The sequence below is a fragment of the Apiospora phragmitis genome (genome assembly GCF_038363925.1).
Source record: "Apiospora phragmitis strain CBS 135458 chromosome Unknown utg000005l:1.0-4161743.0:1.0-4166827.0, whole genome shotgun sequence".
NCBI lineage: Eukaryota > Fungi > Ascomycota > Sordariomycetes > Amphisphaeriales > Apiosporaceae > Apiospora > Apiospora phragmitis.
Genome location: NW_027117403.1, coordinates 1,831,541 through 1,846,648, shown reverse-complemented (window position 1 = coordinate 1,846,648; position 15,108 = coordinate 1,831,541). Strand labels below are relative to the sequence as shown.

The 15,108-nt window shown below is 53.1% G+C and overlaps 6 protein-coding genes across 6 annotated transcripts; 4 read left to right on the top strand and 2 right to left on the bottom strand.

Annotated features, from left to right (window-relative positions):
* Positions 1-594: 594 nt before the first annotated feature.
* PG994_004624 (EC5 protein) lies at positions 595-1,073 on the bottom strand (the record flags this gene model as incomplete). The annotated part of the gene is made up of 2 exons (XM_066856033.1): positions 595-950; positions 1,013-1,073. The coding sequence occupies 2 exons, from the start codon at positions 1,071-1,073 to the stop codon at positions 595-597; spliced, it is 417 nt and encodes a 138-aa protein (XP_066718200.1).
* Positions 1,074-4,043: 2,970 nt separating this feature from the next.
* Positions 4,044-5,463, top strand: PG994_004623 (uncharacterized protein; the record flags this gene model as incomplete). Its single annotated transcript, XM_066856032.1, has 2 exons — positions 4,044-4,112; positions 4,198-5,463. 2 exons carry the CDS (start codon positions 4,044-4,046, stop codon positions 5,461-5,463), a joined length of 1,335 nt encoding a protein of 444 aa, XP_066718199.1.
* A 1,870-nt stretch (positions 5,464-7,333) lies between these two features.
* On the top strand, positions 7,334-8,248 carry PG994_004622 (uncharacterized protein; the record flags this gene model as incomplete). The annotated part of the gene is made up of 1 exon (XM_066856031.1): positions 7,334-8,248. The coding sequence occupies one exon, from the start codon at positions 7,334-7,336 to the stop codon at positions 8,246-8,248; it is 915 nt and encodes a 304-aa protein (XP_066718198.1).
* Positions 8,249-8,326: 78 nt separating this feature from the next.
* Positions 8,327-9,939, top strand: PG994_004621 (uncharacterized protein; the record flags this gene model as incomplete). The annotated part of the gene is made up of 6 exons (XM_066856030.1): positions 8,327-8,342; positions 8,556-8,744; positions 8,798-8,840; positions 8,894-9,081; positions 9,163-9,379; positions 9,456-9,939. The coding sequence occupies 6 exons, from the start codon at positions 8,327-8,329 to the stop codon at positions 9,937-9,939; spliced, it is 1,137 nt and encodes a 378-aa protein (XP_066718197.1).
* A 635-nt stretch (positions 9,940-10,574) lies between these two features.
* PG994_004620 (uncharacterized protein) lies at positions 10,575-12,812 on the bottom strand (the record flags this gene model as incomplete). The annotated part of the gene is made up of 3 exons (XM_066856029.1): positions 10,575-12,019; positions 12,082-12,325; positions 12,753-12,812. The coding sequence occupies 3 exons, from the start codon at positions 12,810-12,812 to the stop codon at positions 10,575-10,577; spliced, it is 1,749 nt and encodes a 582-aa protein (XP_066718196.1).
* Positions 12,813-13,264: 452 nt separating this feature from the next.
* Positions 13,265-15,005, top strand: PG994_004619 (drug resistance protein; the record flags this gene model as incomplete). The annotated part of the gene is made up of 2 exons (XM_066856028.1): positions 13,265-14,277; positions 14,354-15,005. 2 exons carry the CDS (start codon positions 13,265-13,267, stop codon positions 15,003-15,005), a joined length of 1,665 nt encoding a protein of 554 aa, XP_066718195.1.
* Positions 15,006-15,108: the final 103 nt, after the last annotated feature.

The following is a 15,108-nucleotide window of genomic DNA, read 5'->3' as shown; positions in this document are numbered from 1 at the left end:
AGAGATGGTTGTTATAGACGATAGATCGGCCGCATGGATCACGAGACATATTAATGCATTATAGAAATCGGCTGGTCCGGGCATGACATTAGATATAAACCCTTAAACTTAATCGTATGCAATACTACCCTGAGGTTCTCCTATCTCCCATAGTCGATGCGATTGGTGAATGTGTAATCCCAGGATCGCTTACGCTCGACGGAGCTCACTGGTGTTGCTAAAGTGCTTACCAAGTGAGAACGTACTTACATATCTGACTTGCAAGACTTCAGCTTTCATTCTATAAGTCGGAAGTCTCAGTGTGTGGAAAGGGTTTCGAGAGCGACAATAGCCAGTTAGTTATCATCATTATTATTATCATCACGTTGCAGGCACACAAAGTCAGATATGTTATTTGCAGCAGAATGTACAAGCTGTATTGTGTCGTAAAAGCATTAGCTCATTAAATAATTAGACAGGCACCATTAAACGATGATGCAATGCGCCTCTAACACCACCACTTCATGCTTTTCTTCATGTCATCTCATCTCGTTCGCCATTCTCCCCATCCCTACACGGATCCGTGTGGGTACTACCACAAGTCTAGTCCGGTCTTTACAGACCGCAGGCGGAGACGGCGACCTGGGTAGCCTGGGCATCGACGCGGCCGAGCATGGTGGCCTGGCCGTTGGTGAGGGCGTTCATGGCGTCGAGGGCGATGTTGAAGCCCGAGGCGGCGTGGTCGACGGCGAGGACGTTGATGGTCTTGCCGTTGTAGCTCAGCTGCCAGCAGGTGCCGCACTGGGGCGAGTTCCAGCCGGCGACGGCCTCGGCGGCGCCGATGTAGGGGAACTTGGGGATCTGGCCCTGCGTCTGCCAGCCGTACTTGGTCATGAGGCCGTTGACGCCGTCGCTGCACGAGACCGCGGTCAGGGAGCGGGCGCCGTCGTCGTAGCCGGTGTCGTAGGCGACTGTGAGGGGGAATTGTTAGCAATCAGCTGGTAGATGGCCAAGAATGGGGGGTATTGCATACCACTGGCGGCCGAAGCAGTAGCGGCGGCGGCAATGAGCTGGAAGATCTGGCTGAACTGCATTTTGAAGGTTTGGTTGTGTTTTTGAAGCGAGTGGAAGTGTGATTAAGTTATTAGGAACTAAGTAGATAGTTGCGATGAGTTGATGATGATGGTGATGAGGATAAAAAGGTGCTGTAAATCGTGAGGGCTCTGGGCTCTTTATACATCGTGATCCTGCCTCTCTCTCTATCCCTCGTGTAGCGGAGGCATTTTTTTATTTTGGTCGAGGTCAAGCCATCTCACAGCATAGCATCATCATACGTGACATTGTTGACGGACCATCTTGCTATGCAATGCACGACCACACACCCCTGGACCCTGGCTGCGGATCGCAGCTCTGCATCCAAGCTCCATCCTATCCCATAGGCTATCCCTCCCTTTCGATGGGCCGTTCTCGATATAGCGCGGGTTGAGAGAGAGTCAAGCCCACTTGTCTTGCAGATACAGGCCGATAGTACTGGAGAGGCGGTAGACACCTGACCGACTTGTGCCCTGTCTAAGACGTGGGTGAACTCCACAGCATCTCGTGTTGGGGGATGATTGGGATTGCGGGGCCGATGGTTAACTGGACACCCACAGACCGCGGCTGGTGTTCGTATGCCGATCTTTTCGTATTGCCGGCACGCCTGCCAATTATAGAAGGAAGCCAGCCCCCATTCGGCAGCGCTAGCGGCAGTCTCCAGATCCCTCGGAGAGACTGGTCGTTTTCTGGATATGCCCGGTTCTTGCGGTTGTCGCGGCTCACCCGTCCATACGATCATATCATCAAGCAAAAAAAAACGTTCCTCTCCGCAGGTAGCACAACAGAGCACTACTACCGGAAGGGATTTCTGCAGGGAATGAACTGATGAGGCTGATATTGACGCGTCGCATCCGCGGTCTTTCGGAGGTGCCTTTGAGGCTGAGCTGCGGGGCCGGGATCAAGCATCGAGCATCTCGTCGATTCCTGATCGAACCTGGAGACGCCAGTTGCGCTTAATGATCCTGTCGCAGGAGGCTCGTGCTGGGAGTGGATTGGATCAGTAGCCCTGCTGGTTAGCTTGTCCAAGAATGCGAGAAAGTGCTACGACAGAACCTCGGAGAACAGTCGCTGGTCTAGCTTGCGGTCCACTGCATTCATGCACGCCGAGTCGGTTCTCGTAAATGCCTGGTTTGCCTTGGACTAGCCTGCAAACCTAGTGATACATAGCTTGCTGAGCTCGCCTTGAATCTTGCGGGCCCAACAAAGCTTTGGACTTTGGAGCAAGTCGCGGTGCGACAACGAGCTGCTCAAAACCCCGACGTTGTGTTACTGTTGCATTGTGGCAGCGCAGTAGCATCAACAGTCAGAATTGTCTACAGCGCCCAAGGTCAAAACAGAGGCCCAATAGGCTCACGCTGTTCTAACAATTGAAGGACATGCCGAAGACTGCTTGAACTAAGGTAGTCCACAGTGGAAGCCGATGGGTCCGATATAATGAATCGGGGTTGTCGGTGCATCACGTGCATTGACATGTTTAGATGAGATTCGCAGGCGTGTGTTATTATTAGTCTCGATCGAAGCTACGAGCAAATACGGGGACATAATGCTCATCAAAGACCCATCTGGGTCAGTCGATGCTAAAGCAGGCTACTCTGTTGATGTCTCCTGCCGATGTCAACTGCAAAGGGTCATCAAGCAGGATGCGTCGTCTCCAACCTGTGTACGTGTGCGCCTCCGGGAACACTCTCAACCCTATGTCGTGAGACACAAGCCAAGCTAGAATATTCATGATTCAGCTCTGCCATGTTCACCGTTCTAGCCCAAGTCTGTGTACCACGTCGCAGAGCATCGGAGACTTTTAGTTAGCAGATGGGGGCTGTGTGATGTCACGCGTAGCATACGAGCTAAGGTCGTGTATCCCTGGTAATGTACGTAATGGTAATCATCCTCGGAGGCCGGGCTACGGACCAGACGGCCGAGGATCGAGTTCGGTGCGGAGACGTGTGGCCCGTAGTATCGCTGACCGCTGACCGGCATGAACTATATTATACTCCGAAGTATACCTCCTTCCGCCCTCCATGCTTGAGGGGACGGATCCGTTCTTTTCCCGTAAAGGGATGGTCCGATCCGATCCAAGTAGTGTAGATCTGTCCGCTCCAGGAACCGGATTGGTAGCGTTGGTTCGAAAGACTACCAAAGGCAAGCGCTTGCTTAGTGTCAGGGCAGATTACCGATATGTGTAATCATGACGATGGAGCAGATAACTCGACAGCAAGGCCAGACTATTGATTCCGGCATCTCAGTCTCCCGAAGAGCCTAGAAGATGCGAGTGTTCCTCATCAGCTGTGCTATCCTGCTTGGATGGCGTTAACTCCTTCTTGCACGTCGTAGAAATCTACTTGGTGAGGGGAGTTAAGCATATGCACGCAGGGTCACACCCTGTACATGCAGATAGTTTGGTGTTAAAGATAGAAACGTCGACTCAAACAAACTCAAGGCTGACAGCTCAGCCAATGCCTCATGTACGCTTCGGCCGGAGATCCAACGGTAATCTCCCGTGATAAACCGCCACGATGGAACGAGAGGTGGTGATTTGCTGCCGATGTCCTCGATTGACGGTGGCGCAGGGTGGCCTGACTGAGATGGATGGGATGGAATTGGTGGTGGTTGTGCGCTACGGCCAGCTAAAGATGACAACTCCAGCACTGAAGCCCGGCTAGCTGTACCTACTTACATATATGTACATACCTAAGGTACTGCCCCACCATTTGGAATATCCCGTACCTGTCTGTGTCTGTCTTATGTAACCTCCAGTCCCATCAATTTGATAGATGTCATTGGCGACGAGGCCACATTCCAGTCTTCCAATGTTTTGCAATGTTTCTACTTCACGCGTTTGAATAAAACTTCTATGGCAGCTGTCACTTCCACCAGAGACATCTGCAGTACCTTCTTCTCTCCCCTCTCTTTTGCTCTGGCCCGAAAGGGATTTTGTGTACTTCTCACTTTCAAAGGTTAAATCGTCAACCATGGCTGTCGATGCGAGCACTCGCAAGAAGGTGCTCAAGGTCATCTTCGTGTCCTTGTTACTCGACCTGGTATGAATGACCCCTATTTGATGAATGATGCGCAGGAAAACCTGTATGCCCAATTGGTATACTTTACTGACTGTTGACTATCTAGATATCCTTTACGTTCATTCTGCCCCTCTTCCCGAAGCTTCTCGAGTTCTATCGCAACAATGAAGCCACCTCCGATTCGGGCTCCACGATCCTGGCCCGCATCCTCGGCTACCTCAACACCTACAAGGCTGCCTTCGCCAAACCCATTGACTCGAGATACGATATTGTTCTGCTTGGGGGCGCGCTTGGCAGTTTGTTCTCCCTTCTGCAAGCCTTTGCCTCCCCCATCATCGGCCGCCTGTCCGATAAATATGGCAGGCGCACCGCGCTGCTGGCCAGCATGATGGGCAACATCGTGTCGGTGCTGCTCTGGGTGGTGGCGGTGGACTTCCGGACCTTCCTTGCTTCGCGCGTCGTGGGTGGGCTGTCCGAGGGCAACGTGCAGATCGCGACAGCCATCGCGTCGGACATCTCGGACGAGAACAGCCGCGGCTCGACCATGGCCTTGATTGGCGCGTGTTTCTCCATTGCCTTCACTTTCGGCCCGGCCCTCGGCGCGTACCTCAGCTCCATCGCGACCGTGGCGGCGAACCCCTTCGCGACGGCGGCCGGAGTCTCGCTCTTCCTTATCCTTACCGAAACTTTGTACCTCTATGTGGCCCTACCCGAAACACTACCCAGCAAGATCAACAAGGATGCCAAAACTGCGACATCGGATAAGCCAGCAAAGGCATCGCAGAGGGGCACGAACTCGCTCATGCTTCTCAACTACATCCACTTTGTTTTCCTGCTATTCTTCTCTGGCATGGAATTCTCCTTGCCCTTTATGACCTACGACTTGTTCCAATACTCGTCCCTTCAGAACGGACGCCTCCTTGGCTACGTGGGACTGGTCGCATCAATCTTGCAGGGTGGTGTTACGCGACACCTCCCTCCGCTGCTGTCAGTCCGGGTTGGCGTATCCGCCTGCCTGCTGGCGTTTAGCGTACTTTGCACGTGCCGGTCCCAAGGCCACCTCTATATCGCAGCTACATGCCTGGCGGTCACTTCGGCCACCGTCGTCAGCGGCCTCAATGCTCTGGGTAGTCTGGAGGCCAAGGCTAGCGAGCAGGGTGGTAAGCTCGGCATTCTTCGAAGCTGGGGCCAGCTGGGCCGAGGACTCGGCCCCATCCTGTTCACTAGCGTGTACTGGTGGGCTGGACGAGGTGCTGCGTATAGCATGGGTGCGTTCGGTATCGCCGTCGCCGCAGCTATGGTTTTCCTGGGTCTAAACTCGCCCCCTGAAGAGCAAGTGAAGAAGGCTGTGGCCGCGAAGAAGCAACAGTAAAAATTCGGTGGAGTTGGTGCAGGGCCTTCTGTCCCTGGGTATAATGTAAAGACATGGCATGGTGGATACATTGTAGGATATGTTATACATACGATATTGGAAAGCGAACTGGCACTGAGTTACTTGTATATATTTGGATAGTGGTTGGCAAACAGATACTCTATATCCTTATCACATCGCTTTGCCGTAGACGAGGATGCCTTGCTTGCGATCTGCTTTTGTAGTACTGTGCTTTCCAGTCTTCCTTACCGTTTGCACCTTCTATCCCCATCAAATGATCATACACAAGCACCTCAATCTAGCGAAGCCCTTATACTGCACCTATCGGACAACTGTGCACTGATTAAAGCGTCTCGCCTTTATGGGAGCTAGCAACTACCTCGTCTTTCTGCCAAGTCGGGTGATTCCTCCTTTTCCCTATGCCAGTATACACCATAGCAATATATAAATACCGCTGAAAGTAAGCCTCAAGCCAAATGATACACCTCTAATCCCCCAGATCCCCATGCATACTACTTTAATAGATAGGTGAATGGATAATTAGCATGTTTCATACTCTCCGGGAGGTTGCTGAGGCTCTGCCTCGCCCTAGATGTCAAATAGATTAGCAACAATTGGTCATACATACTTACATGTCTCCTCCCCGGCACCTGTACGAAGCATGTCACTTGACTTGTAGGATGATGGAGCATTACCACCGCGAGTATATATACCTTAAGCACGAAAAATGCCCTACAGCTCTTCTTCTTAGCATGGCAGCGTCGGCCTCTGAGATCCGGTCCAGTTTATTAGATCTTCTTACCCCCTATTTGAATATGAAGACACCAAGCCCTATAGGAACGCCTTCCCTCCTTTCACACCGCAATGGTGAAATATAGAAACACATATTCAATGCGATCAACACCCTCTGATTGTGTTAGCCTGATTGTGTGCTGCAACAAAGGCAGTGAGGGGCGTGTTAAGTCACTCTCTGCATCCAAAGAAGGAGCTTGATACCTCTGACGAGGGGCGACAGGGGCGAGGGTTCACAAAGGGCTGCAGGATATCTTCCTTGTTGATGCGTTCACTCACTACCAGTTGGGTATTGCATTCACTGTCCGTCATCCGAGCGTTTGTGACTATGTTCTGTGTGCTTCACTACACCTATGTATTCATCGTCTGCTTCCACGTTCGCCACTATGTGTTGTGTTCAATATCATTGTTGTATTCAATGCTGGAGTTGCGTTCACCCCCAGCTGCTTTCTATTTAGACGAGGAGATTTCTTGCCTAGTCCATCAGCTGCACAACATCTTCACTTTGATCCCACAGTGCATTTGCCCCCTTTTTCGTCCCTTCACAATTGCTTCGTCTGGAATCGCCGGATCTCGGACGGAAGCCGTACACATTGAACAATACAACAACTACAGCGTCTTCTGAAATCGCTGAATCTCGGACGGAAGCCGTACATGTGCATTGCAAATAGCCTTTGTGGATCGTAGTCATATGTGATTGTGTCAACAGCAGGTCAGTGACCCCCTACTGTACCACACCACCTGTGCTGACTGATTGCTGCATACAGAAACAAGAGAGAATCACTCAGCCAACCCGATTTTAGGCTGGCTATTGTTACTCGGAGCCTGCCAGAGACTAATACGACACGCTGATACCGACGTCAAAGTCAGCAAGCAGTACCATGGCACCCTCAGTAAGCCCTCGTCCTATCTCTTCCATTCCGTCCCTTCTTCTCTCGTCCTATCTCTTCCATTCCGTCCCTTCTCGCCCTCGTCCCTTCTCGCCTCTCGTCCCTTCTTGCCCCTCGTGCTTTATATATCTCGTGTATTATGACTCTAGTCCCATCTGCCCCTTTCAAACTATAATCATAGCTCATCGATGTATGGTTATCTTGCCGTGTACTTACTATTGCAAAATAAGCGTCTCAACCCTTTGGCCAAAGATTTTCTGCCACTGGGACTGGACAGGGGCACCAGCCTCAAGATCAACGTATCTATAGAGCCAGAGTTACAAGTCAACACACGCACTCCAAGAGTGGTGAAGAAGGAAGAGGAACACGTTAACAAGGATCATGGCATGATCAAGATCGGCCGTCTGCCCAAATCCAACAGTACCTCCTTCCTCGCATTCTGCCCCGACGCCAACGCCCACATCACCGGCATACCCGAGTCACAGAGCGTGAATCTGTTCCTCAGAGGCCTCCCGGCGGACTACACCCCCAGAAAGCTCCTGAACGCCATCCGCGGATACGGGCGTATCTGGTCCGTGACCATCCACCCGCCGTCCCCCTGGCACGATCATCAAGACAGCCCCTCCTCGGGAATCGCGCACGGCCCCACCGCCTCGGCCACCCTGTCCTTCTTCGAGGTGGCCGCGGCCCGCCGCTTTTTCGAAGACACCAAACTGAAAGGCTTCCTCTGCGTGGACGGCCACCACCACCTGATCCGTGCGCAGTACCACCCCCGGCGCCTGGCGGGCAAGGAGCACCTGGGCGTCGAGGCATCGCGGTGCGTGCTGGTCGAGGGCGACCCGGACCTCGTGAACGAGGCGTCGCTGCTCGTCCTGCTGCGCGGCCGGCTCCTGTTCCTGGACGGGCTCAGCCTCGCGCAGATCAAGGAGGACGTGGTCGAGGTGCGCCACCGCGCCGTCACGGCGCGCCGCAACGTGCTCGAGCTCCGGTTCCACGGGGGATTCTACGGCCGGGCCGGTCTCGCGGCGGACGTGCTGCGGCTGGAGGACAACCCGCAGATCTGCTCGGTGCGGTACGGAGAGGACCCGTGCGCGAGCCGTTGAGCTATGGTAACAAGACGACGGGGTATGGATCTATCTGGTTATTAGATAGTAAGTATCGGCCAATCGGCATAGCTTAAAATGCAAGTATGGTTAAGTAAGTTCTTGACAGCCTCTAGTTTCAGTGCCATACATCGAGAAGAAAAGGGGGTTGATTCTTATTTCGCCGACTAAGAGTGTACTTAAGTAGTTTAAGGTCGACGAGGAAGTATATTCAACTATATTAAAATTACTATTGCTTAATTCTCTCTATTTCTTAATATAAGTAGCGGCTATTTAGTTAGCTTACATACTATTACCGAGAATTTAGATGTTGCTTTGATCGGATACCTCCTGTTGGCGAGTACAGCGACGGCTGTAGTAACCCAGCTACACGCCTTTATCGCATGGGAGCATGTCGCCACTGCGCAGTGGGAAGAGGCAGTAGCCAACCCAAAGAATCCCGAGCAAATCATTTCCAACGGGGCCGTAGGAGCAGACCTAGGGCTCTGGTATTTCCGTATGTACTTTCGACCTGTGTGGCATGTGCCCCTTCGCTAACGGTCTGCGAAGGCCAGTATGCATTCTCGGCGGCGGCGATGCTGGTCCTCTTCCGGTACGTCCCCATGCCGTCAACAGTAGCGTCGTTCTTGTCTGACTCGTTCGCAGGGCCTTCGCTTTACTGCAATCGACCTATGGCTGGACGGAAAAGCCACAGATGACAGTGACCTTGAATAGAGTCAATGCTGTGGGTAAGGATGCTTCAATAGTTCTACCCATCATGACGATCTGCCTCTTGCAAGTAAAGTCGATACAACAGTCCGTCGTGGCCTTCATGTTCCTGGCCAATGTTGTCTGTAAGTGGTCTCTCAGCCTTGTTTGCATACCGGCGAGTTTCGGCTAACCAAATCCTTCTTTTACAGTAATGATCAGTCTAGCGGGAGGGTGCGGTTTCATGTTGGCGATCCTGATCCGATATGTACAGAGTCGGCGTCAACTGCTGGGGTGGGACGTCCAGTACGGTGCGGCGTCCGGCTCTGCTGGTTTCTCATCTTCCATGTCGCAAAGCCAAGGTCAGAAAAGACGGACCACGTCGCGGGGAATCTACGACCGGTGGCTCATGACGCGCTTCTCTATCGCCTTCGTCATACTTAGGTAAGTTTCTGCTGGCTCTCTAGGGAATGGGACCTTCGCGAAAGCAGACGGACAAGTGACTGACTGGCGATGACAGCATTTTTGAGCTATCCAACGTGCTGTTTCAATTCACTGGTATGCAGAACAGTAACAGGGATGCGTCGCGGAGCAGCCCTGACATCAGCGCCGAGCGCGCGAAAGAGACGGCCGTGCTGTTCCTACCCGGACCCGCGCCCAGCTTTCTCATTTTCATTGTCTTCGGCACGACGGCGCCCTTCCGGAAGCACATGTACCGCACGTTTGTGCCGAAGCGCTGGCAGCGAAAAGAGGTCGGGAGGAAGCGAACAGGAACAGAGCAAGGCCCGCAGCATGCTGCCGCCCCCAACGCCCAGGCCGCCACACCCGTACTGCCTCAAGAACACATGGCACCGTTCTACAGGCCGATGACAGTCCCTCACAAGCGCAATATCCCGTTGCAGGATTTGGAAAAGGCGCTTCCTAGCAAGCCAAAGACATCGTCGGATGACGAGTGGCCGATGCTACCAATACAACGACCAAGGCATTCGTACTTGAGGATGTGACTTGGTAGCCTGGGTCTAGAGGGGGAGGGGTGGCATCCTTGATTTTATCGGTCAAGTAGGAGGAAAGACTTTGTCAATGAATAATACAAACAAATTTCAGGAAACACGTGGGAAGCTGTTCGCATTGCTGATGATATTCTCGCGACATGGCAAATTAATGGATGTATCGAAGTACGAGGTACGCAGCCTTCAGCTGTTGCCTCATGTGGGTGAAGACCAGGATCACAAAAAGGAAAAAAAGAAAAGAAAAATTGCATCCCCGGTCGGACTCGAACCGACAATCTTCGGCTTTCAACTACGAGAATAGGAGGCCGACGAGTTAACCATTTCTCTACGAGGACTGTGCCTGTAACTGCTCTGTATTTCTACCCACTGAGCTATTGGTTATTGGAAAAAGATCTCATTATCTTATTATATGACAGCAGCAGCAGCATCCCGCCTAAGATATGGAGCCAAGCCTCACATTGGGCTGAATTCTGCCTGGAAGGCTGAACGTAACAAACGGATGGCGAACCTTGTTGTTGCATAATATGAGGCAAGAACGTCAGGCAAACAAAGAAGGTACCTGGTTCGTCCTGCACCTTCCCGCTTATCAGCCCCAGCGTGGCTTGCTCTTCTTTTCCCTGATGATGCAATCAGACAATTAGGCAGTCGAACCCCATCACACTCAATTGCTGGCGCCAGCTGTTCGAGCCCCGAGGACCATATCCCACTGCATTTTCGCAAGCAACGTTCTCAGGTTTGATCAAGTCCAGATCCCTCAGCTGCCAGATACTGGTCAACGTCTCCATGGCCGACTTGATCATTCCCCATGGACACAAGTCCCACATGACCTGCAGTCGCGACAAGACCCAGGCTCTGCGCTCTGGCGATGTCGTCTCTACGCCTGTCATGAACACAGGCCATGTGGTAAACTTGTACAAGGGGCTATCCACTTGGATGAACGACAGTTGGCCGAAGATTGTGGAGACGAGGTCCTCCGTAGTTGGCAAGAAGGGCAGATCATCTACCAACTCTGGGTCGGACATGGCCTCCTGTACGTGCCTGTGCAACCCCGGGGCGGCTAAAAGCACATACAGACAAGCCGCGGCACGGTATGTCGCTGCTGCGTGTGTACGGTAGTCGATTTCTTCTTCGTTGACAAAGCCCAACTCGACACTAGCGGCACACATCTTGACTGCCCAGGCTTCGATGTCGAAAGCTTGCGCGTCCTTCAAGAGCCGCAATCCCTCCTGCAACTGGGAGGAGGTGGGATCCCCGCCACTTTCTATACCGATGCTCCGGGCCAGCCTTGCCGTGCTTAAAATATTGACTAGAAGATCGGTGGGGCAGCTGTGGTAGCTGTTGGCTTCCGTGCGCCGAAGAATCGGCAGTATACTGACTGGATCGATCTCGAGCTGGGCCGAACCAGTATCTTTCCCAGGCAACGGAGTGATGAGGGAATCAAGGGTACAACCCCATATGTAATAGGCCACTGAGTCTGAAGCAATAAAGTCGCGGATACTGACCGAACTTGGGATCCCCTGTACTCGTCCTGGTTTGAGAGCAGCATCGAGTGCCACCAAACTAAAGCTGTTTTGATCGTTTGTCGCTGCCGAACTTTCAGCCTCCAAAGGATGCGGCATACTCGTCGAGAGGGGCGGGTGGGTTACTGAATCAGTAAAATGAGCTGCGATGAGACTGCCAGCCGCTCTCATGTGCGTGCGCCACTCCCCCTTTCCCGAGTCAACCAGAGCAAAGTTGACGAAGAACAGTACTGTCGCCAGTACAGCATCTCTTTCATGTGCGAGGTCTTCGTCGTTTGGAGCTAGCCTGTGTCTTTCCAGCACTTCCTGGAGACCTTTGATGGCTTTTTGGCGAGCCCTTAGAGCGTCAATGAGGGCGCCCTTGGCTACCAGTGGTTGCACTCTTGTTGAAGAAGAGTGGAAGCCAGCATTGTAATAATGCAAAGCTGAGGCAGCCACTATGATATGACGAAGGAAAGAGTAGGAACCCGAGATGGGAATCAACTCTCTGAATGGATTCCACGCAAGCTGGTAGGAATCGTGAACGACGAGATCTTGACAAAAACGGGCTCCGACTAGGTATGTTGCATTGCTGTTACTATTTGGGCGTATCGCTTCTTATGGGGACATTACTTACAGTAGCACAGATACTTCCTTGTCGGGTCATCCAGATCTTGGAAAAGGGGGTCCCTGAGCGAAGGAGCGACCCCAAGAGTGATGATATTTCCACTCTGTAGTTTACTGTTCTTCTGTGGTCGAAACGGTATTATGGTGTCCCGCTTGCTTTCGCCAGACAACGCATACGTTTTGTTGCCAGCCAGACGGCCGCGAGAGGCTGCGCCGCCGGTCCATCGGAAGCAATTTACCGTACCCCAGGCAGTCTTGGCCAGTGGAGGAGCATTTGTTGCAAGAGGGTACCGAACGATCACACCGCTTCCGGTTCCTTCGACAATTATGGCATGACGGTAGAGCGGCCATAAACGGCGCAATATCACAATATCGCGGAGATCTGCCGCGTAAGAATGGGATCAAAACGAGTAGCCTGATTGAAGAAACTCGAGGCTTTCAACAGATGCGAATAAAGTGAGCGGCGAAGATGACGTGCCAAGACTAGTAAGTGGGTTAGCTTGGTCTATATCAAGCGGCCTACAAGGTCCGCCACAGGCTGCCACAGCTAACATGATTCTTGATAGTTAAGCGGGTTTGGAATATTGGCATGTGCAGGCCATCAATATCTGCTCTCTTCAAACGGCTGAATGGCATTTCTCCTCGCAGTCCACGTGCGGCGCACTGAAAATAAGCACGTACAGGCAGACCGACAGTTGGTATGTTCTTGCGATCCAGACTGCCAGAGGCGTGGAAGCGCATTTTGTTGTGTAATAGATACACTTCGTGCTAAAGGATACCCACAACACCAAGCCCCTTTCGGTAGCCAAGACTCAAATCGTGCATATTCTGGGGCCCGGGTACACCATCGGCTTTACTAACTTTCTTCGGCCCATGACGACGATACATATGGGCAACGCCTTTCCGACTTGACATCCACAATATGAAGAATCTGGTTTGTCATATTCGAGAGAAACTCTTCTCAAAATGGCAGTCGAACTTCAACTTTTGCATATGTACGCCTTCTTACGGAGCTCCTCTTGCGCCCCTGCAGCTGAGTCACGGCCATGCCAGATGGAATCCGCAATCAGCTGCTCATAGGGTCATAAATAGAGTATACTATGCCTATGCCGTCTCTACCTGGATAGTATAGGCTTTTGGTATCATATTGCGTTGAGTAAATCGTTAGATTGAGAGCCACGCCGCACCACATTATGACACGGCCAAACACCCCCGAAAACGTGGGTGTGCTCACCCTCGATGAGAATGCCTATGTCAGCGATCTTTCTCAAGATGAGTTCAACAAGACCGAGATCGAACGACTGGGCCGCCAGCGACCAGAGATCCTATCCTCAGCCATCGCCGAATTTGGCTTCGTGACCGCCATCATCATGTCCATGATGATGGGTGAGTTCTTCGTCAGCGGGTTTAACATTGTCTTACCGACCGTGTCTGATAACCTCAACATCCCGGGGCCGTCACGCACTTGGCCAGCTGAGGTTCCGAGTCTGACGACGGCGGCACTATTACTGCCATGCGCTCGCCTCAGCGACCGCTACGGGGGCAGGCTAGTCTTCCTGGCCGGCGTGTCTTGGCTCGTGGTCTGGTCCCTCATCTGCGGATTCAGCCAAAACACCGACATGCTCATCGTCTGCCGCGCGATGCAGGGACTGAGCACCGCAGCCTTCTTGCCCTCCGGCATCTCGCTCCTGGGCCAGACCTACCGCCCCGGTCCCCGCAAGAACTTCATCTTCAGCCTGTACGGCGCCTTCGCCGTTCTGGGATTCTACATCGGCATCGCCATCGGCGCCCTCACGGCCCAGCTGCTCGACTGGCGCTGGTACTTCTGGGTCGGCGCGATCCTGGCCTTCGCCAACGCCGTCATCGGCTACCTGACAATCCCCAAGGATCTGGGTCAGGATGGCGACGCCACACTCGCCATGGACTGGTGGGGCCTGGGCACCATCGTCCCCGGTTTGGTGCTTGTCATCTTCGCCTTCACCGACGGCGGCAGCGCGCCCGAGGGGTGGCGCACCCCGTACGTATATATTACGTTAATCATTGGCGTACTGTTCCTCGCCGCCGCTGTCTACGTCGAGGGCTGGGTCGCCGCACAGCCCCTATTCCCCGCCGAGGTCTTCTGGCCCAAGGGCATGAAGCGGCTAGTCGTTTCCTTGTTCTGTTGCTATGGTGTCTTCGGACTTTATCTGTTTTATGTCAGCTACTAGTAAGTGGTTTTGCCCTGTCGCCTTCCCTTCCGTCAAATGCGAATGTATGCTAATAATCTTATTTTCTTCGCATAGCCTCTCGACCGTCCTGCATACTACACCGCTACAGACAGCTGCGTGGTTCACGCCCATGGCGCTCGGGGGCATCTTCCTCGCCCTCATGGGCGGGCTGGTTCTGCACCTGATCCCCGGCCGCATACTCATGATCATATCGGGCCTGGGCTTTCTGTTGTGCGTGCTCCTCTTCGCCTTGATACCCGACCGGGTGGATGGTACGCCGTCCACCAGCTTCCTCTACTGGGCCTACGTCTTCCCCGCCATGCTGTGCGGCACCATCGGCGTCGACATCACCTACAACGTCACCAACGTCTTCATCACCACCTCGATGCCCGCGCGCCTCCAGGCCACGGCGGGAGCCCTCATCAACAGCCTGCTCTACCTCGGCATCGCCTTCTGGCTCGGCGTCGCGGAGCTCGCCGTCTCGCAGACGAAAGAAGCGCGCGAGGACGATGGTGGCGATGACAGTCTGACACCGCGTGAGCAGTACAAGATCGCGTTTTGGCTCGGCGTCGGGCTCGCGGCCATTTCTCTGATCCTGTTCTCGACTCTCAAGATCGGCCAGGCCTCGGCGGATATGACGGCGGATGAGAAGGCGCAATTGGCGGAAGAGCTGGCGGAAAGGGAGAGGGCGATGGCGAGGGCGGATGCAGAGAGGGTCGAGGAATAAGAGAGCCTGTTTAATACCAAGAACGATAGCGTTTGCAGAGAAAGAATTATATACACTAGACATAGAAGTGTTATCTATTACTTTAATCTCTTCAACTCTTAGT